Consider the following 22,021-nt stretch of genomic DNA (forward strand, 5'->3'; position numbering starts at 1 on the left):
ACAACCAGAGAGCCCACGTGCCACAACTAGAAAGCCCGTGTGCTCTGGAGCCCGCTCACTGCAACAAAAGATCCCACATGCCTCAGTGAAGATCCTGTGTGCCGCAACTAAGACCTGACGCAGCCAAGTAAATAATTAAATTAATTAATTAATTAAAATTTTAAAATGGCCTATAAAAGGCTTTCTTGTTTCAAAATATTGTAATAATTAACAATGATATTAATGCCGATGCTGGTTGTATGGAAACTTACAGTGCAAGACTAATATTGTAGAGTTAATTTCTCAGGAAAATCTTTTTCTCTCCACAATGACTCTAAGCATATTACTAACTTACTAACTTATTAGCTATGAATCCAACAAGTCAGTTGCCAAATAATGCAAGACACATTGAGAGAGTAGGGATCATTAGACCTTGATGATGCCCTAAAATAGTAAATAAAATCACATTTGATTTGTCACACTGCCCTCTGATTTTCAAATTTTTAATAAATAATAATATACTTCCTTGAATCTAAGATATACTTGGTTGAAAATTGAGTTCTAAATTCAAAATGTGAATATGTGGGGGAAAAAAGCATCATGGGATTGATAAAACATGTTAACTTCATATTATATAGTAAACAGAACTATCACTTTTAATTACTACTTTTCTGGAAATATTTTTGACAAAATAGTTCAGCACCTGATAGGACACATGAATCCATTGTAACATTTTCTTCTCTGGGTATAGGCTTCCCCTAGCCCATAAATCCTGAGAAATAAGTACAAAAACACTATTAAGATAAGACATCCATATCACCATTGTGTATCACTAACTTTTAAGATTTATTTTATATGCTACCCATCTTTTTTTAAGGCATAAAAATTACAAGTAAAGCTAAAAGCCCCCTTTGACCAACACCCTCAATCCTAATCTCCTGCCAGAGACAACACTGTCAATAATTTGGTATGTGTCCTTTTTAATCCATTTAAAATAGTTTTACATACATATTTCAATAATAAAAACATAGTTCTATTCTTTGTGAATGATTTCACTCCAATTTACATGAATGTTATTATATGGTATGTTTCATCTGGATCTTGATTTTTTTTTCACTCAACATTATTTTAGATAACAACCATGTTACACAATACAGATCAAGCTCATTGCTTTTAACTGCTGTATACCACTCCATTATTTGAATATATCATATTTTATTCATCCATTATCCCTTCAATATATATGTTGTTTTCAATTCAGATATATATATATATTTCTTATTCATATTTATGAATTTCTTTAGGATGTATATCCAGAAGTGGAATGGCAGGGTCCTTTTAAAAAATATTTCCCTGCCTCAAAGTCATAGACAATATCCTGTTATTTCCTTTCAAGAAGTTCAGAGTTTGGCTTTTCACATTTCAGTGTTCAAATCCTTTGGAATTCTTTTTCTTTATATGTTGTAAGGTTGTATGTAATTTTATTTTCCCCAATATAGAGATTCAAATACTCCAACTGTTTTTATTGACTAGGCCGTCATTCTTCTACTGATTCACGATGTCATGTCTAATATACAACAAGTTGGCATATACTCATTCATTTACTTCTAGGCATTCTATTCTGTAAAACCTTTTTATTTATCCATTAATGTTCTAATGCCACACACTATTATATGACCATAACTTCATAATACATGTAGTATATGGTAGAAGGTGTGTCCTCTCTGTTCTTATTCAATATTGTCTCAGCAATCCATAGACTTTTATTTCATATGGATTTTAGAAGCATTTGGTAAAAATCCTAGAAAATTCTTGTTAGATGTTTGGAACTATATTAGGTCCATAGATTAACTTGGGGAGAAAAGACATTTTATGATATTGGGTTTTTCCATCTACATCCGTGGTATTTCCCTCCATTTACTCAAGTCTTTTGCCCTTCAATAAAGCTTTACAATTTTTTCATAAAGATCTTTTTCATTTTTTGAGACTATGCCAAGCTATTTTACAGTTAAGTAAAGCATGGATTGAATTTAAGAGAAGGCCTTTATTCCTTTAGTATACTCGGCGTTTCTCACCTGTATGACCTCTCTTATGTATAGAAAGGGATGCTCTTTGAGAGAATGCTTTCCCACATTCATTACATTCAAAGGGTTTCTCACCGGTGTGAATTCTCATATGTATTATAAGTAATGAGCATTGAGAGAAGGCTTTTCCACATTTATTACATTCATACGGTTTCTCCCCTGTATGACTTCTAACGTGAAGAGTAAGGGATGAGATTCGAGAGAAGGCTTTACCGCATTCATTACATTTAAACGGTTTCTCTCCAGTATGAATTTTTTCATGTTCAAGGAGATTTTGTCTCTGACTGAAAGCTTTTCCACATTGATTACAATGATAGGGTTTCTCTCCAGTATGAATTTTCTCATGTTCAGTGAGATTTGATTTCTGACTAAAGGCTTTCCCACATACTGCGCACGCATAGGGTTTTTCACCAGTATGAATTCTCTGGTGTCGGATGAGGTTTGACATCTGAATAAAAGCTTTCCCACATTCATTACATTCATAAGGTTTCTCTCCAGTATGAATTTTTTGATGTGTAATGAGATTTTCTTTCCGGCTGAAGGCTTTTCCACATTCATTACATTCATAGGGTTTCTCAGCTGTATGATTTCTCATATGTACAGTAAGGGATGAACTTTGAGAGAAGGCTTTCCCACATTCACTGCATACATAGGGTTTCTCACCTGTATGACTTCTCATATGTATAATAAATACTGAGCATTGAGAGAAGGCTTTTCCACATTTATTACATTTATAAGGTTTCTCCCCTGTGTGACTTCTCATATGTAGATTAACAGATGACATTCGAGAAAAAGCTCTACCACATTCATTACATGCATAAGGTTTCTCGCCAGTATGAATTTTCTCATGCTCAATAAGATTTTGCTTCTGGCTGAAGGCTTTTCCACATTCTTTACATTCATAGGGTTTTTCTCCAGTATGAATTCTCTCATGTTCAATGAGATTTGATTTCTGACTGAAGGCCTTCCAACAATCCTTACATGCATAAGGTTTTTCTCCGGTATGAATTCTCTGGTGTCTAATAAGGTTTGACATTTGAATGAAAGCTTTTCCACATTCATTACACTTATATGGTTTTTCCCCAGTATGAATTTTTTGATGTGTAATAAGATTTTCCTTCCTACTGAAAGCTTTTCCACATTCCTTACATTCATACGGTTTCTCTCCAGCATGAATTCTCTCATGTCTGATGAGGTCAAATTTATGATTAAAGTCTTGTCCACACTGATTACACTTAAAGGGGGTTACAACATGGGATGAGCAATGGTAAAATGGTTTCCCATACTTATTACACTCATAATTTTTCTCTCTTATACAGCCTTTCTCATAACTAAGTAAGTCTAAATTATGTTCAAAACCCTTATCAAATGAGTCATAATATTCATAGAAGTTTTGTCTTGAAGTAACAATGTCTGAGCCCAGAGGAAATACTTTTGTAACTTTTTTACATTCAATGACATTTTCCTTAATTAGAGTTTTCTTGGAGATGGATGTGACTTTCCTCACAAGTGTTTCCTGCTGCTCCTTGATCTGTTCACCATCTTCCCAAACTTCTAAAATGGAGGACCAAAAATTATAACTTCTGAATTTTTCTCCTACTGCATTATTGATAACATTTCAGAAATTTGCCAAAGTGGGGTTGATCTTTGATATTGGCTCTAGTCTCCCAATATGAAAGAAATCCAAAGTGCAAATGTCCCTAGTTTCTAAGATTTGAGAAGTTAACGCCTATAGATAATATTATGGAGAGAAAACTGCCATTAATAGGCCCAAGCTGCTTTGATTGATTTACAAAACATACTTATACAATGCAGATATCAGTAAAATGAATAGAATAATTAAGATGAAAGGGCAAACACATAAATGACTGGATAGCAAGTCAAATGACTAGAGGATAAAATTAACACTTGTGGTTAAACAAAACAGATCGAATGTATATGTTTATTTCTCCCACTTCTTAAAATTCCATTGAAATGACAGTAAAAGAATAAAGATTCAAACCCATAAGAACAAAGGAAATAGGAGTAAAAAGAAGGGTAAACAAGACATTTCAACAAAATAATGGAAGGCAAAAGGGTAAGAAAACCGTCAACTGATAGCTTAGCTAAGAAATTCAAGTTTTGTGCTACGAAGATGCAAATGTCCAACAACAAAGTGATTTGACAACAGAACACTAGAAAAGCTCAAATATTGGAGGATTTAGGTACTTAAAAGGCAGGGATAAGAGTGGGGCTGAAAAACAGAGGATTAATTTAAAGTCTGTAGTTATATACTGATTTGAAGGCATGAACACATCTATATCATGAAGGTACATAAAGGAAAAAGGAGTCTATATGTAATTTAGAACTATTTTGGATAATGCTCAGTGAGGGCTGGAGAAAAGGAGTCATGTAAAACACAGTTCATAAAGGAATAAGAAAAAATAAACAGGAACTGAGGAGAAATCAGAATTCTTTAGAGAAAAGAAGACATTTCCAGGAAGGGTGATCCACAGGATCAAATATAGAAGAGGAATTCCTGTTTCAATATGGTGGAATTAAACATCTCTGTGTCCTCTCCTCTCTGCAAACATGAAGAAGAAACAGAAAAGAAAATATATCCTCAATAAAACTAAAAGACAGTTAAACTCCAATTCCAGAGTATAAGGAAGACCAGAGGGTAGACTGAACCAGGTAGGGAAGAAACCGAGACACTGGCTGTTCTTTCTTATCTTAAGACAGAAAGCATGGTGAACAGAGTTCTCCAAAACAGAAGGCACACCCTGTGGACAGAATGAATGAGTCATTTTTTACAACAATGGAATCCAGATGTTTTAAGACTGCATGGTGGCAGGAACATAATGGTCTTCTTCTGGCCCTGTCAAATGGTAGGGAAGGCAGAGCTAAACAAGGAGATGCAAATAGCCATTATTCTTGTATAAGCAGGATGTTGGCATAGGAGGGCAGAAGAGATACTGAATGCTAGAGGAAGCATGCAATTAATAATCTCTGATTCAGAAGAAGTAAAGGGCAAACCAACTCTTAACACCAAACCTTGTGTGACACAGGAAGCCAATACGAGCAACAGAGGCTTCCTTCTAGCTCAAGAGTATTTTTCTAGACAATCTCCAGCACTCTCCTTCTGTAAATAGTGGGTCCAGCAGGAAATAACCTTATTCAAAGATGAGGAATGATAGTTATAAAAGGAACAAGTATTCAGATCTATACCACACTACAAGAATGAAAAAACATGAATATACAAGCTTACAGGAAAAACTGATACTGACTGATCAATAAGCCTCATAAAGCTCTAAAGCTTTCAAGAAAAACAAACCTATGGGCATCCAGGCAAATAAATCAAGTCACCTACGAGGGAAAACAATCAGACTTCAGATTTCTCCAAGCAACAATTCAAAGCCAAGAGGCAGCAGAGGACTATCTAAAGTCTTCAGGGAACTGTCTACAAAACCTCTAGGAAAGACAGTATGGCTCAAGAATTTTATACACAGCCAACTCTCAACTAAATATAAAGGTTTTAAAAAAAAGATAATTGCTTGTTTGCAAAACCTCAGGGACTCCAGTTCCCACTAAATTATAAGCTCCATGAGCCCATGCCCAGAATAGTATTTTATGTATATTGTTATGACTATAAATGTGGTTTCCTTTTCCTTATATCTTCTACTCGGTTGTTGAAGTATACATGAAAACTATTGATTTTTATTTGTTAATTTGATACCCTACCATATCACTGGATTCTCTATTTGTTGCAGTTGATTCTCTTGTGTTTTAAGGGATATAATCTTCTAATCTATAAATAAAGATGGTTTTATAGGGTCCTTTCCAATTCTTCTAGTACTGATTTTTTTCTCTTGTCTATTACTTAGGTATAAACTTAGTAAGAAATTTACAAAAGGTATAAAGGAAACCTTGGAAAGCATTCCTGAAGGACACAAAAATAGATAGATCTGAACAAAGACAGAGAACATGTTCGTGGCTAGAAAACCTCGACATTATAAAGATGTCAGTGCTCCGAAAGTTAATTTATACTTCTAACACATGCCCAACAAAAAATCCAGCAGGTTTTTCTCTGGAAAGAGACAGTTGAATCTAAAATACTTATGGTGAAATAAACAATCAAGAATAGCCAGCACAGGGCTTCTGTGGTGGTGCAGTGGTTAAGAATCCGCCTGCCAATGCAGGGGACACCGGTTTGAGCCCTGGTCTGGGAAGATCCCACATGCTGCAGAGCAACTAAGCCCATGTGCCACAACTACTGAGCCTGTGCTCTAGAGCCCACAAGCCATAACTACTGAGACTCTGTGCCACGACCACTGAAGCCCATGCGCCTAGAGCCCATGCTCTGCAACAAGAGAAGCAAGTGCAATGAGAAGCCCATGCACCACAATGAAGAGCAGCCCCTGTTCGCCGCAACTAGAGAAAGCCCACGCGCAGCAAAGAAGACCCAACGCAGCCAAAAATAAGTAAATAAAATTAAAAAAAAAAAAAGAATAGCCAGCACAACTCTGAAAAAAGAAGTGTACTCAACTGGGAAAAGAAAGGGACTGAGTGTCAAGGGTAAGAGACAGACTTACTTTTCAATGTTATCTTTTGGACTGTTTATATTTTTTAACTAAGTGTGCATATATTATATTTCAAAAAAATTAAAGGAATGAAAGGTGTGAATAAGCAGGAAGGAGGTAACAATTTGTAAGCCAGAAACTTTTAAACCTATGTGGGATTGTGAGAGTTGTGAAGTACAATGGAAAGTGTGAGTACTGTTACAAAACAAATCTGAGGCTTTTCAAAATAGAAAGAAAAGGAATCTAACTCTGAAACAAATATGTTTTTAAAATACTGTACATCCACAAAATATTGAATGCATAAGAAAAAACTCTATGAACACAAAGGAAAGAGAGAGCTTAAGGATCATAGAGAGGGACACTAATCTTGAAAGTAATGCTGTAAATGAACTAGGGAAGTTTTGGTACCTAAAATTTGAAAAAAGGAAGATAGCTCCAATACAGTATTTGGAAGTGTCACCATAATCCAAGGCATTCATACCTTTTGTCACTCTAGAAGACTTAAGCGAATCTTGGAAAATGTGAAATGCTATCAACCCCCTGAACAACTGTCATGTGTCTTTCTCATTCAGACCTGCACTTTCACTTATTCACCTGGACAGGGCCTCCCAACCATTTCTTCTTCTACCACCCATGGTTCTTCTTCCTGCTCCAACCTGAAGATCACATCTGGTTTGGTGACTTGGCAGCCTATGATGAGAGACAACAAAGGACTTGGGTATTAATGTTGGAGACAACCATCCAGATCTTGGGTTGAGTCCTGGGGACTTGAGGGCCTATAAAAGATGAGGATGGAGGAACTTCCACAGTGAGACAAAGTAATTAGCCTTTACCCTAAAGACAAGCACATACAATCAAATGAAGAAAGGGAAGGCTAGTTAAAGACATCTGGCAAGTTGAAGTCTTCACACATTTCGAAGATAGAAAAGGGGCTTCCCTGGTGGCGCAGTGGTTGAGAGTCCGCCTGCCAATGCAGGGGACGCGGGTTCGGGCCCTGGTCTGGGAGGATCCCGCATGCCGCGGAGCGGCTGGGCCCGTGAGCCACAATTGCTGAGCCTGTGCGTCTGGAGCCCGTGCTCCGCAACGAGAGAGGCCGCGATGGTGAGAGGCCCGCGCACCGCGATGAGGAGTGGCCCCCGCTTGCCGCGACTGGAGAAAGCCCTCGCACAGAAACGAAGACCCAACACAGCCAAAAATGAATAGATAAATAAATAAATAAACAAACAACAAAAAACAATTTTAAAAATTAAAAAAAAAAAGAAAAGAATTCTGTGTAAAATTGCAAAGCTACCCTTACCCACTGTGACTAGGTTGCTATAGTTCTCCAGCATCACATCACGGTACAAGTCCCTCTGAGCAGGTTTCATTTGCTGCCATTCCTCCTGGGTGAGGTCCACAGCCACATCCTTAAATGTTACTGTTTCCTGTAAAAAGACAATTTGAAGTCATCAAAACTAAACACTGTGGTCAAAACATGTAAGAACCCAATTAGCTAGTATCCAGGGATCAGATACCATATATCAGGTTTGCATATTTATTTAATTTTGTATTTATACTATAGGGGAAAATATACCATAATAGAAATATCCTGTAGAAGTATGTTAATTATTGCATCAGCAAACTGATGAATTCATCATCTATTATTCAGGAAGCTGGAAATAGTGGTCACTGATTTATACTAGGCTGTGACAGAGATGACATAGATATGATACATAGGTAACTGGCTCAGAACCTGTCCAAGCAATTGTGTGACCTAGTAAGAAAGAGGACATGGAAATAGTGGGGTAGGAAGAGAAATAAGGCTGGAGGAAGGAGGAGAGGTATGAAAATTTGAACATGCAAAATTTGATATTTCTATAGGACTTCCAGATGGAAATGTCCACTATGCAGTTGGAGGTATGAAGAAAGGAGATGAGAATTTGTTAGCCATCAACCGAAAATTGGGAGCTGAATCCATGGCAGAAGGATATGAGTGGTTGTAAAGAACATATATGGTAGATTGGTTCAAGATGGCAGAGTAGAAGGACGTGTGCTCACTCCCTCTTGCGAGAGCACCAGAATCACAACTGCTGAACAATCATCGACAGGAAGACACTGGAACACACCAAAAAAGATGCCCCACATCCAAAGACAAAGGAGAATCTGCAATGAGACGGTAGGAGGGGCACAATCACAATAAAATCAAATCCTATAACCGCTGGGTGGGTGACTCACAAACTGGAGAACAATTATACCACCCACTGGAGTGAGGGTTCTGAGTCCCATGTCATGCTTCCCAACCTGTGGGTCTGGCAACGGGAGGGCGAATTCCCAGAGAAGCAGACTTTGAAGGCTGGCAGGATTTGATTGCAGGACATAGACAGGACTGGGGGAAACAGAGACTCCACTCCTGGAGAGCACACACAAACCAGTGTCCACATCAGGACCCAGGGGGAAGGATCAGTGACCCCATAGGAGAACCAGACCTACCTGCTAGTGTTGGAGGGTATCCTGCAGAGGCAGGGGGTGGCTGTGGCTCACCGTAGGGACAAGGACACTGGCAGCAGAAGATCTGGGAAGTACTCCTTGGCAGGAGCCCTCCTGGAGTCTGCCCTTAGGCCCACCAAAGAACATGTAGCCTCCAGTGCTGGGTCACCTCAGGCCAAACAACCAACAGGGAGGGAACTCAGCCCTACCTATCAGCAGACAAGTGGATTAAAGTTTTACTGAGCTCTGCCCACCAGAGCAACACCAGCTCTACCCACTACCAGTCTCTCCCATCAGGAAGCTTACACAAGCCTCTTATACAGACTCATCCACCAGAGGGCAGACAGCAGAAGCAAAAAGAACTACAATCCTGCAGCCTGTGGAACGAAAACCACATTCACAGAAAGATAGACAAAATGAAAAGGCACAGGACTATGTACCAGACGAAGGAACAAGATAAAACACCAGAAAAACAACTAAATGAAGTGGAGATAGGCAATCTTCCATAAAAAGAATTCAGAATAATGATAATGAAGATGATCCAAGACCTCAGAAAAAGAATGGAGGCAAAGATGGAGAAGATGCAAGAAATGTTTAACAAAGACCTAGAAGAATTAAAGAACAAATAAACAGAGATGAACAATACAATAACTGAAAAGAAAATACACTAGAAGGAATCAATAGCAGAATAACTGAGGCAGAAGAACGGATAAGTGAACTGGAAGAAAGAATGGTGGAATTCACTGCTGCAGAACAGAATAAAGAAAAAAGAATGAAATGGATTATTACTCAGCCATATAAAGGAACAAAACTGAGTTATCTGTAGTGAGGTGGATGGACCTAGAATCTGTCATACAGAGTGAAGTTAAGTCAGAAAGAGAAAAACAAATACTGTATGCTAAGGCATACATACGGAATTTTAAAAAGTGGTACTGATGAACATAGTGGCAGGTCAGGAATAAAGACACAGACGTAGAGAATGGACTTGAGAGCACGGCAGGGAGGGAAAGCTGGGATGAAGTGAGAGAGTAGCACTGACATATATACATTACCAAATGTAAAATGGATGGCTAGTGGGAAGCAGCTGCATAGCACAAGGAGATCAGCTCGGTGCTTTGTGATGACCTAGAGGGATGGGATAGGGAGGGTGGAAGGGAGGCTCAAGAGGGAGGGGATATGGGGATATATGTATACATATAGCTGATTCACTTTGTTATACAGCAGAAACTAACACAACATTGTAAAGCATTTATACTCCAATAAAGATGTGGAAAAAAAAAGAAAAAAGAAAAAAGAAAAAAAGGAATGAAAAGAAATGAAGACAGCCTGAGAGACCTCTGGGACAACATTAAACGCACCAACATTCGCATTATAGGGGTCCCAGAAGGAGAAGAGAGAGAGAAAGGACCCAAGAAAATATTTGAAGAGATTATAGTCGAAAACTTCCCTAACATGGGAAAGGAAATAGCCACCCAAGTCCAGGAAGTGCAGAGTCCCAGGCAGGATAAATCCAAGGAGAAACACACCAAGACACAATAGTAACTAAGTTGACAAAAATTAAAGACAAAGAAAACTTATTGAAAGCAGCAAGGGAAAAATGACAAATAACATACAAGGGAACTCCCATAAGGTTAACAGCTGATTTTTCAGCAGAAACTCTGCAAGCCAGAAGGCAGTAACACGATATACTTAAAGTGATAAAAAGGAAGAATCTACAACCAAGATTACTCTACCCAGCAAGGATCTCATTCAGATTCGATGGAGAAATCAAAAGCTTTACAGACAAGCAAAAGCTAAGAGAATTCAGCACCACCAAACCAGCTCTACAACAAATGCTAAAGGAACTTCTATAAGTGGGAATCACAAGAGAAGAAAAGGACCTACAAAAACAAACTCATAACAATTAAGAAAATGGTAATAGGAACATACATATCAATAATTACCTTAAACGTGAATGGATTAAATGCTCCAACCAAAAGACACAGGCTCGTTGAATGGATACAAAAACAAGACCCATATATGTGCTGTCTACAAGAGACCCACTTCAGACCTAAGGACACATACAGACTGAAAGTGAGGGGATGGAAAAGGATATTCCATGCAAATAGGAATCAAAAGAAAGTTGGAGTAGCAATACTCATATCAGATAAAATAGACCTTAAAATAAAGAATGTTACAAGAAACAAGGAAGGACATTACATAATGATCAAGGGAGCAATCCAAGAAGATATAACAATTATAAACATATATGCACCCAACATAGGAGCACCTAAATACATAAGGCAAATGCTAACAGCCATAAAAGAGGAAATCAACAGTGACACAATAATAGTGGGAGACTTTAACACCTCACTTACACCAATGGACAGATCATCCAGACAGAACATTAATAAGGAAACACAAGCTTTAAATGACACAATAGACCAGATAGATTTAATTGATATTTATAGGACATTCCATCCGAAAGCAGCAGATTACACTTTCTTCTCAAGTGCATATGGAACATTCTCCAGGATACATCACATCTTAGGTCACAAATCAAGCCTCGGTAAATTTAAGAAAATTGAAATCATATCAAGCATCTTTTCCGACCACAATGCTATGAGATCAGAAAATAATTACAAGGAAAAAAGGAAAAAACACAAACACATGAAAGCTAAACAATACGTTACTAAATAACTAAGAAATCACTGAAGAAATCAAAGAGGAAATCAAAAAATACCTAGAGACAAAATGACAATGACTACACGATGATCCAAAACCTATAGAATGCAGTGAAAGTAGTTCTAAGAGGGAAGTTTATAGCAATAGAATCCTACCTCAAGAAACAAAAAAAATCTCAAATAAACAATCTAACCTTACACCTAAAGGAACCAGAGAAAGAAGAACAAACAAAACCCAAAGTTAGTCGAAGGAAAGAAATCATAAAGATCAGAGCAGAAATAAATGAAATAGAAACAAAACAATAGCAAAGCTCAATAAAACGAAAAGCTGGTTCTTTGAGAAGATAAACAAAATTGGTAACTTTTAGCCAGACTCATCAAGAAAAAGAAAGAGCAGACTCAAATCAATAAAGTTAGAAATGAAAAAGGAGAAGTTACAATGGACACCACAGAAATACAAAGCATCATAAGAGACTACGACAAGCAACTCTGTGCCAATAAAATGGACAACATGAGCAATGGACAAATTCTTAGAAAGGTGTAACCTTCCAGGACTGAACCAGGAAGAAATAGAAAATATGAACAGACTGATCACAAGGAAGGAAATTGAAACTGTGATTAAAAATCTCCCAACAAACGAAAGTGCAGGATCAGATGGCTTCACAGGTGAATTCTATCAAACATTCAGAGAAGAGCTAACACCCATCCTTCTCAAACTCTTCCAAACAATTGCAGAGGAAGGAACACCCCCAAACTCATTCTACAAGACCACCATCACTCTGATACCAAAACCAGACAAAGATACTACAAAAAAAGAAAATTACAGACCAATATAACTGAAGAAAATAGATGCAAAAATCCTCAACAAAATGCTAGCAAACAGAATCCAACAGCACATTAAAAGGATAATACACCATGATCAAGTGGGTTTTATCCCAGGGATGCAAGGATTCTTCAATATACGCAAATCAATCAATGTGATACACCATATTAACAAATTGAAGAATAAAAACCATATGATCATTTCAATAGATGCAGAAAAAGCTTTTGACAAAATTCAACACCCATTTATGATAAAAACTGTCCAGAAAGTGGGCATAGAGGGAACCTTCCTCAACATAATAAAGGCCATAGACGACAAACCCACAGCAAAAATCATTCTCAATGGTGAAAAACTAAAAGCATTTCCTCTAAGATCAGGAACAAGACAAGGATGTCCACTCTTGCCACTATAATTCAATACAGTTTTGGAAGTCCTAGCCATGGCAATCAGAGAAGAAAAAGAAATAAAAGGAATACAAATTGGAAAAGAAATAAAACTGTCACTGTTTACAGGTGACATGATACTATACATAAAGAATCCTAAAGATGCCACCAGAAAACTACTAGAGCTAATCAATGAATCTGGTAAAGTTGCAGCATACAAAATTAAAGCACAGAAATGTCTTGCATTCATATACACTAACAACGAAAGATCAGAAAGAGAAATTTAGGAAACAATCCCATTCACCATTGCTACAAAAAGAATAAAATACCTGGAATAAGCCAACCTAAGGAGGTAAAAGACCTGTACTCAGAAAACCATAAGACACTGATGAAAGAAATCAAAGATGACACAAACAGATGGAGAGATATACCATGTTCTTGGATTGGAAGAATCAATATTGTGAAAATGAATATACTACCTAAAGCAATCTACAGATTCAATACAATACCTATCAAACTACCAATGGCATTTTACAGAACTAGAACAAAAAATCTTAAAATTTGTATGGAGACACAAAAGACCCTGAATAGCCAAAACAATCTTGAGGGAAAAAAATGGAGCCAGAGGAATCAGACTCCCTGACTTCAGGCTATACTACAAAGCTACAGTAATCAAGACAATATGGTATTGGCACAAAAACAGAAATATAGACCAATGGAACAGGATAGAAAGCCCAGAGATAAACTGATGCACCTATGGTCAACTAATCTATGACAAAGGAGGCAAGGATATACAATGGAGAAAAGACAGCCTCTTCAATAAGTGGTGCTGGGAAAACTGGACAGTTACATGTAAAAGAATGAAATTAGAACACTCCCTAAAACCATATACAAAAATAAACTCAAAATGGATTAAAGACCTAAATGTAAGACCGGACACTATAAAACTCTTAGAGGAAAACATAGGAAGAACACGCTTTGACATAAATCACAGTAAGATCTTTTTTGACCTACCTCCTAGAGTAATGGAAATGAAAACAAAAATAAACAAATGGGACCTAATGAAACTTCAAAGCTTTTGCACAGCAAAGGAAACTACAAACAAGACGAAAAGACAACCCTCAGAATGGGAGAAAATATTTGCAAAAGAATCAATGGACAGGGCTTCCCTGGTGGCGCAGTGGTTGAGAATCTGCCTGCTAATGCAGGGGACACGGGTTCGAGCCCTGGTCTGGGAAGATCCCACATGCCGCGGAGCAACTAGGCCCGTGAGCCACAACTACTGAGCCTGCGCATCTGGAGCCTGTGCTCCGCAACAAGAGAGGCCACGATAGTGAGAGGCCCGCGCACTGCGATGAAGAGTGGCCCCCGCTTGCCACAACTAGAGAAAGCCCTTGCACAGAAATGAAGACCCAACACAGCCAAAAATAAATAAATAAATTTAAAAAAAAACACAAAAAACTCCATCCCACACCACAGTCTTTAAAAAAAAAAAGAATCAATGGACAAAGGACTAATCTCCAAAATATATAAACAGCTCATGCAGCTCAATATTAAAAAAACAAACAACCCAATCCAAAAATGGGCAGAAGACCTAAATAGACATTTCTCCAAAGAAGACATACAGATGGCCAAGAGGCACCTGAAAAGCTGCTCAACATCACTAATTATTACAGAAATGCAAATCAAAACTACAATGAGGTATCACCTCACACCGGTTAGAATGGGCATCATCAGAAAATCTACAAACAACAAATGCTGGAGAGGGTGTGGAGAAAAGGGAATCCTCTTGCACTGTTGGTGGGAATGTAAATTGATACAGCCACTATGGAGAACAGTACGGAGGTTCCTTAAAAAATTAAAAATAGAATTAACATATGAGCCAGCAATCCCACTACTGGGCATATACCCAGAGAAAACCATAATTCAAAAAGACACATGCACCCCAATGTTCACTGCAGCACTATTTACAATAGCCAGGTCATGGAAGCAACCTAAATGCCCATCAACAGACGAATGGATAAAGAAGATGTGGTACATATATACAAAGGAATATTACTCAGCCATAAAAAGGAACAAAATTGGGTTTTGTAGAGACGTGGATGGACCTAGAGACTGTCATACAGAGTGAAGTAAGTCAGAAAAACAAATATCGTATATAAATGATTATATGTGGAATCTGGAAAAATGGTACAGATGAAGCGGTTTGCAAGGCAGGAATAGAGACACAGATGTAGAGAACAAATGTATGGACACCAAGAGGGGAAAGCGGGGGCAGGGTAGTGTTGGTGGCGGTGGGATTAATTGAGAGATTGGGATTGACATATATACATTAATATGTATAAAAGAGATAACTAATAAGAACCTGCTGTATTAAAAAATAAAATTCAAAAAAAAAAAAAGAACATACATGGTAGGTAAAGGGCCAAGGTCAGAATCAACCATTAAGCATTAAAGAAAGGGTCTTAGGTTTTTGTTTCTTGCTTATATTTACAGTCGTGGGATGAGAATCAAAACTATGAGAGTGGTGTGACAGAAACTAAAAAACAAATGATAAATTTTTAGAAAAGAATGTTACTTGATCACAAAAACCAACTCTTCCTCTCCATTTAAAAACTTCAGTATCCAAATACGGAAAAATCTTTACCTGCAAAGGCTCTAAAAAAGAAATATATATCCCATATTTGGGAGAATATTCAAGAAATAGTATAAATAAGATAGAAAAATGGGAAATATAAATGGAAATTACTAAAAGCTGAATCACAATTAATGTGTCTCGGAAACTATCTCTATGATCATTACTACCATCAATATCATCATCACTGTCATCCATTGAGTACTTATATGCCAAGCATTGTTAGAATTTCTTTAGATATATTAACTTCCAAAATTCCCCTAATAAGGTTATGAAGTAGGTACTGTTATTATCCATTTGAAAGGTAAGGAAACCAGTGCTAAGAGTTAACTTTCCTAGGGTCATAAAGCTACTATGTGGTAGAGCTGAAATTCCAGCCCAAGCAGTGTAGCTGCAGAGCCCATGTTTTTATCCATCATATTATACTTCTCCAAGTCAGCAGGAAGTCTCAGAATCCCACAAATATTCACCAATTCAAGATAGACAATTGGAAACACAAGAACTCTTGCACTCAAAATTCACTTTCTTGCTGAGGTTGAAAGCATGTGAAATCACCAATGATGGGAAACCGTAGAATAAATATCATGACAAAAAAATCAAAAGCCAATGACAATGGAACATCACCCTGACTTGAAGAAGCATAATGAAGTCTGATGAAGCAGTGGGGAGGAAGACTGAAGACAAAACCAGATGTAGAAAACTGGCGTCTGGTGTAATGGTTTCACTAATCACTATGTGAACAAAAGCCAATATAAAATACTTTTGCTGTTACTATCCAATATTGTATTAACCAAATTAGTCAAATGCACTTACAAAAACTAGCATTTAGATTTTACGTGAAGACTGAGGGAATCATTAAAATAACTTTGGAGCAAATACTTGCTATGTATGACTTTGTAAATGTAGAAACAAATTAACTTTACACTTTAGAAAAACATAAAATATGCTAGAAAAATAATAAAAATACAATTATCCACTTGGGATTTAAAAAGAACACATAGAAGATGGCAGTGTGGGAAGACGTGGAGTTAGCATCCCCCCACAACTAGGGCGCCTGCCTGCCACTGGTGGGGGACTCTGGCGCCCAAGGAGATGGGAGGGACCCCAAAGTGAACCAAAGTGAACCGGTAGGACGTAGGGGGACTGAGGGGGGAGAGGAGAAGTGAAGGCCAGACAGGATCAGCACCCCTGAAGCAGGGGAGATCAGGAGAGGAAGGTGGGAGGGACTCTCTGGGAAGAGCGGGAGAGGAGCAGAGGGAGATTGCCCCGCCCACTCAGCCTGGGGAGCCTGCTGAGCTCCCAGGCGGATCCCCTGCCCTCCAAAGCCCCCTCCAGGTCACGTGGGTCCTTGGGGGCATAGGAAGGAGGCCAAGGGGAGAACCAGAGAGGCAGGCAGGAGGGGCCCTCTGGGAGGAGCAGGAGAGGAGCAGAAGGGCGACTGCCCTACCCACTCGGGTACGGGGAGCCTGCTGAGTTTGCAGGCAGATCCCCTGCCCTCCAAACCCCCCTCTAGTCTGCATGGGTCCTTGGGGGCATAGGAGGGAGGCCGGGGAGATCATGAGAGGCAGGCAGGAGGGGCCTTCCCAGACCAGAGGAGCAGGAGAGGAAGGAGTTCATTTGCCCCACCCACTCGAGCCCAGGAAGCCTCCTGGGCTCCCAGGTGAGGTCCACTGCCCTCTGAGACCAGGGGTGGGGGACACGCCTGGGCCTCTTCTGTTCCTTGAGCCTAAGCCTCACCCCCCACAGCCCCCAGGGCCTTTTCCAGGCCTGTGGGTCCTGAGCAGTGGTGCCGCCCACCACCCAAACCTTGCCCTTGCTTAGGCCCTGCCCTCCACAGCCAAGTCCTTTCCCCCCCTCCTTTTTCTTTTTTCTTTTCCCTCCTCTTTTTTATTATTGTGGTACAGATGTACCTTCCAGTTGTTGATACATCTATATTTTAAATTTTATATTCTTCCTAACACATCTGTTAGTTTCCCAGTCTAATTTTATTTTTTACTTTGTTATTGTTTTTTTTTTTTTTTTTTGCCGCCCCAGGTGGCTTGCAGGATCTTGGTTCATGAGCATGGGGTCAGGCTGTAGCTCCTGCAGTGGGAGCTCTGAGTCCGAACCACTGGACTAACAGAGAACCTCAGACCCCAGGGAATACTCAACGCAGTGAGGTCTCATGGAGTTCCTCATCTCAGCAACAAGACACAGCTCTATCCAATAGCCTACAAACTCCAGTGTTGGAAGCCTCAGGCCAAACAACCAGTAAGACAGGAACACAATCCCACTCACAAAAAAGAAAAAAAAAAAAGAGACAGCAAAAAAATATGTCACAGATGAAGGAGCAAGGTAAAAACCTGCAAGACCAAATAAATGAAGAGGAAATAGGCCATCTACCTGAAAAAGAATTCAGAGTAATGAGAGTAAAGATGATCCAGAATCTCGGAAATAGAATGGAGGCATGGATTGAGAAAATACAAGAAATGTTTAACAAAGATCTAGAAGAACTAAAGAACAAAAAGAGATGAACAACACAATAACTGAAGTGAAAAATACACTAGAAGGAATCAATAACAGAATAACTAAGGCAGAAGAACGAATAAGTGAGCTGGAAGACAAAATGGTGGAAATAACTGCCGAGGAGCAGAATAAAGAAAGAAGAATGAAAAGAATTGAAGACAATCTCAGAGACCTCTGGGACAACAATAAACACACGAACATTCGAATTATAGGGGTCCCAGAAGAAGAAGAGAAAAAGAAAGGGTCTGAGAAAATATCTGAAGAGATTATAGTTGAAAACTTCCCTCACATGGGAAAGGAAATAGTCACCCAAGTCCAGGAAGCACAGAGAGGCCCATACGGGATAAACCCTAGGAAAAACACACCAAGACACATGTTAATCAAACTAACAAAAATGAAATTCAAAGAAAAAATATTAAAAGCAGCAAGGGAAAAACAAAAAATAACATACAAAGGAATCCCCATAAGGTTATCAGCTGATTTTTCAGCGGAAACTCTGCAGGCCAGAAGGGAATGGCAGGATATACTTAACGTGATGAAAGAGAAAAACCTACAACAAAGATTACTCTACCCAGCAAGGATCTCATTCAGATTTGACAGAGAAATCAAAAGCTTTACAGACAAGCAAAAGCTAAGAGAATTCAGCACCACCAAACCAGGTTTACAACAAATGCTAAAGAAACTTCTCTAAGTGGGAAACACAAGAGAAGAAAAAGAGCGACAAAAAAAACCCCAAAACAATTAAGAAAATGGTAATAGGAACATACATATCGATAACAACCTTGAATGTAAACGGACTACATGACCTAACCAAAAGACACAGACTGGCTGAATGGATACAAAAACAAGACCCATACATATGCTGTCTACAAGAGACCCACTTCAGACCTAGGGATACATACAGACTGAAAGTGAAGGGATGGAAAAAGATACTCCATGCAAATGGACATCAAAAGAAAGCTGGAGTAGCAATACTCATATCAGATAAAATAGACTTTAAAATAAAGACTGTTACAAGAGATAAGGAGGGACACTACATAATGATCAAAGGATCAATCCAAGAGGAAGATATAACAATTATAAATGTTTATGCACCCAACATAGGAGCACCTCAATACATAATGCAAATGCTAACAACTCTGAAAGGAGAAATTGACAATAACACAATAATAGCAGGGGACTTTAATACCCCACTTACACCAATGGACAGATCATCCAAACAGAAAATAAATAAGGAAACACAAGCTTTAAATGACACAACCGACCAGATAGATCTAACCGATATTCATAGAACATTCCACCCAAAAGTAGCAGGATACACTTTCTTCTCAAGTGCACATGGAACATTTTCCAGGATAGATCACATCTTGGGTCACAAATCAAGCCTCAGAAAATTTAAGAAAATTGAAATCGTATCAAGCATCTTTTCTGACCACAACACTATGAGACTGGAAATCAATTACAGAAAAAAAAAACTGTAAAAAACACAAATACATGGAGGCTAAACAGTGCACTACTAAATAACCAAGAGATCACTGAAGAAATCAAAGAAAAAATTAAAAAATACATAGAAATAAATGACAATGAAAACATGGCAGCCCAAAACCTATGGGACACAGCAAAAGCAGTTCTAAGAGGGAAGTTTATAGCAATACAATCTTGCCTCAAGAAACAAGAAAAATCTCAAATAAACAATCTAACCCTACACTTAAAATAACTAGAGAAAGAAGAACAAACAAAACCCAAAGTCAGTAGAAGGAAAGAAATCATAACGATCAGAGCAGAAATAAATGAAATAGAAATGAAGAAAATAGCAAAGATCAATAAAACTAAAAGCTGGTTCTTTGAGAAGATAAACAAAATTGATAAACCCTTAGCCAGACTCATCAAGAAAAAAAGGAAGAGGACGCAAATCAATAAAATTGGAAATGAAAAAGGAGAAATCACAACTGAAACTGCAGAAATACAAAGGATTATAAGAGACTACTACAAACAACCATATGCCAATAAAATGGACAACCACGAAGAAATGGACAAATTCTTGGAAAGGTACAATTTTGCAAGACTGAACCAGGAAGAATTAGAAAATATAAACAGACCTATCACAAGTAATGAAATTGAAACTGTAATTAAAAATCTTCCAACAAACAAAAGTCCAGGACCAGATGGCTTCACAGGCAAATTCTATCAAACATTTAGAGAAGGGCTAACACCTACCCTTCTCAAACTCTTCCAAATATTGCAGAGGGAGGAACACTCCCAAATTCATTCTACAAAGCCACCATCACCCTGATACCAAAACCAGAAAAAAATATCACAAAAAAAGAAAATTATAGACCAATATCACTGATGAACATAGAGGCAAAAATCCTCAACAAAATACTAGCAAACAGAATCCAACAGCACATTAAAAGGACCATATGCCATGATCAAGTGGGATTTATCCCAGGGATGTAAGCATTCTTCAATATACATAAATCAATCAATGTGATACACCACATTAACAAATTAAGGAATAAAAACCGTATGATCATCTCAATAGATGCAGAAAAAGCTTTTGACAAAATTCAACACCCATTTATGATAAAAACTCTCCAGAGAGTGGGCATAGAGGGAACCTACCTCAACATAATAAAGGCCATATATGACAAACCCACAGCAAGCATCACACTCAATGGTGAAAAACTGAAAGCATTTCCACTAAGATCAGGAACAAGACAAGGATGTCCACTCTCGCCACTCTTATTCAACATAGTTTTGGAAGTCCTATCCACAGCAATCAGAGAAGAAAAAGAAATGAAAGAAATACAAATTGGAAAAGAAGAAGTAAAACTGTCACTGTTTGCCGATGACATGATACTATACATAGAAAATCCTAAAGATGCCACCAGAAAACTACTAGAACTAATGAATGAATTTGGTAAGGATGCAGGATACAAAATTAATGCACAGAAATCTCTGGCATTCCTATACACCAACAATGAAAAATCAGAAAGAGAAATTAAGGAAAAATCCCATTCACGATTGCAACAAAAGAATAAAACACCTAGGAATAAACCTGCCTAAGGAGGTGAAAGATTTGTATTCAGAAAACCATAAGACACTGATGAAAGAAATCAAAGATGACATAAACAGATGGAGAAATATACCATGTTCTTGGATTGGAAGAATCAATATTGTGAAAAGACTATACTACCCAAAACAATCTACAGATTCAATGCAAGCCCTATCAAAATACCAGTGGCATTCTTCAAAGAATTAGAACAAAAAATTTTGCTATTTACAATAGCCAGGACATGGAAGCAACCTAAATGTCCATCAACAGATGAATGGATAAAGAAGATGTGGCACATATATATAATGGAATATTACTCAGCCATAAAAAGAAACTAAACTGAGTTATTTGTAGTGAGGTGGATGGACCTAGAGTCTGTCATACAGAGTGAAGTAAGTCAGAAAGAGAAAAACAAATACTGTATGCTAACACATATATGGAATCTAAAAAAAAAAAAAAGGTTCTCATGAACCTAGGGGCAGGACAGGAATAAAGATTCAGACGTAGAGAATGGACTTGAGGACATGGGGAGGGGGAAGGGTAAGCTGGGATGAAGTGAAAGAGTAGCATGGACATATACACACTACCAAATGTAAAACAGACAGCTAGTGGGAAGCAGCGGCATAGCACAGGGAGATCAGCTCAGTGCTTTGTGACCACCTAGAGGGCTGGGATAGGGAGGGTGGGAGGGAGGGAGGTGCAAGAGGGAGGGGATATGGGGATATATGTATACATATAGCTGATTCACTTTGTTATACAGCAGAAACTAACACACCATTGTAAAGCAATTATACTCCAATAAAGATGTTAACAAATAAATAAATTAATTAAATAAAATACATGAGGAGTGCCTTTTTTAATGTAAAAAA

At 38.1% G+C, this 22,021-nt stretch overlaps 1 protein-coding gene across 8 annotated transcripts in view; it reads right to left on the reverse strand.

The window, feature by feature from the left end:
- Positions 1 to 794: 794 nt before the first annotated feature.
- The window catches only part of ZNF568 (zinc finger protein 568), a 40,165-nt gene continuing 18,938 nt past the window's right edge, over positions 795 to 22,021 (reverse strand). For all 8 annotated transcript variants that reach the window (XM_068528518.1, XM_068528517.1, XM_068528512.1 and 5 more), the window contains 3 exons: positions 7,920 to 8,046; positions 7,217 to 7,312; positions 795 to 3,617 (listed from right to left, as the gene is read on the reverse strand). In XM_068528518.1, the coding sequence (XP_068384619.1) occupies positions 2,032 to 3,617; positions 7,217 to 7,312; positions 7,920 to 8,046 (1,809 nt within the window). In that variant the 3' untranslated portion in view covers positions 795 to 2,031. The remainder of the gene's footprint in view (positions 3,618 to 7,216; positions 7,313 to 7,919; positions 8,047 to 22,021) is intronic.

The sequence above is a fragment of the Eschrichtius robustus genome, chromosome 19, assembly GCF_028021215.1.
Source record: "Eschrichtius robustus isolate mEscRob2 chromosome 19, mEscRob2.pri, whole genome shotgun sequence".
Taxonomy (NCBI): Eukaryota; Metazoa; Chordata; class Mammalia; order Artiodactyla; family Eschrichtiidae; genus Eschrichtius; species Eschrichtius robustus.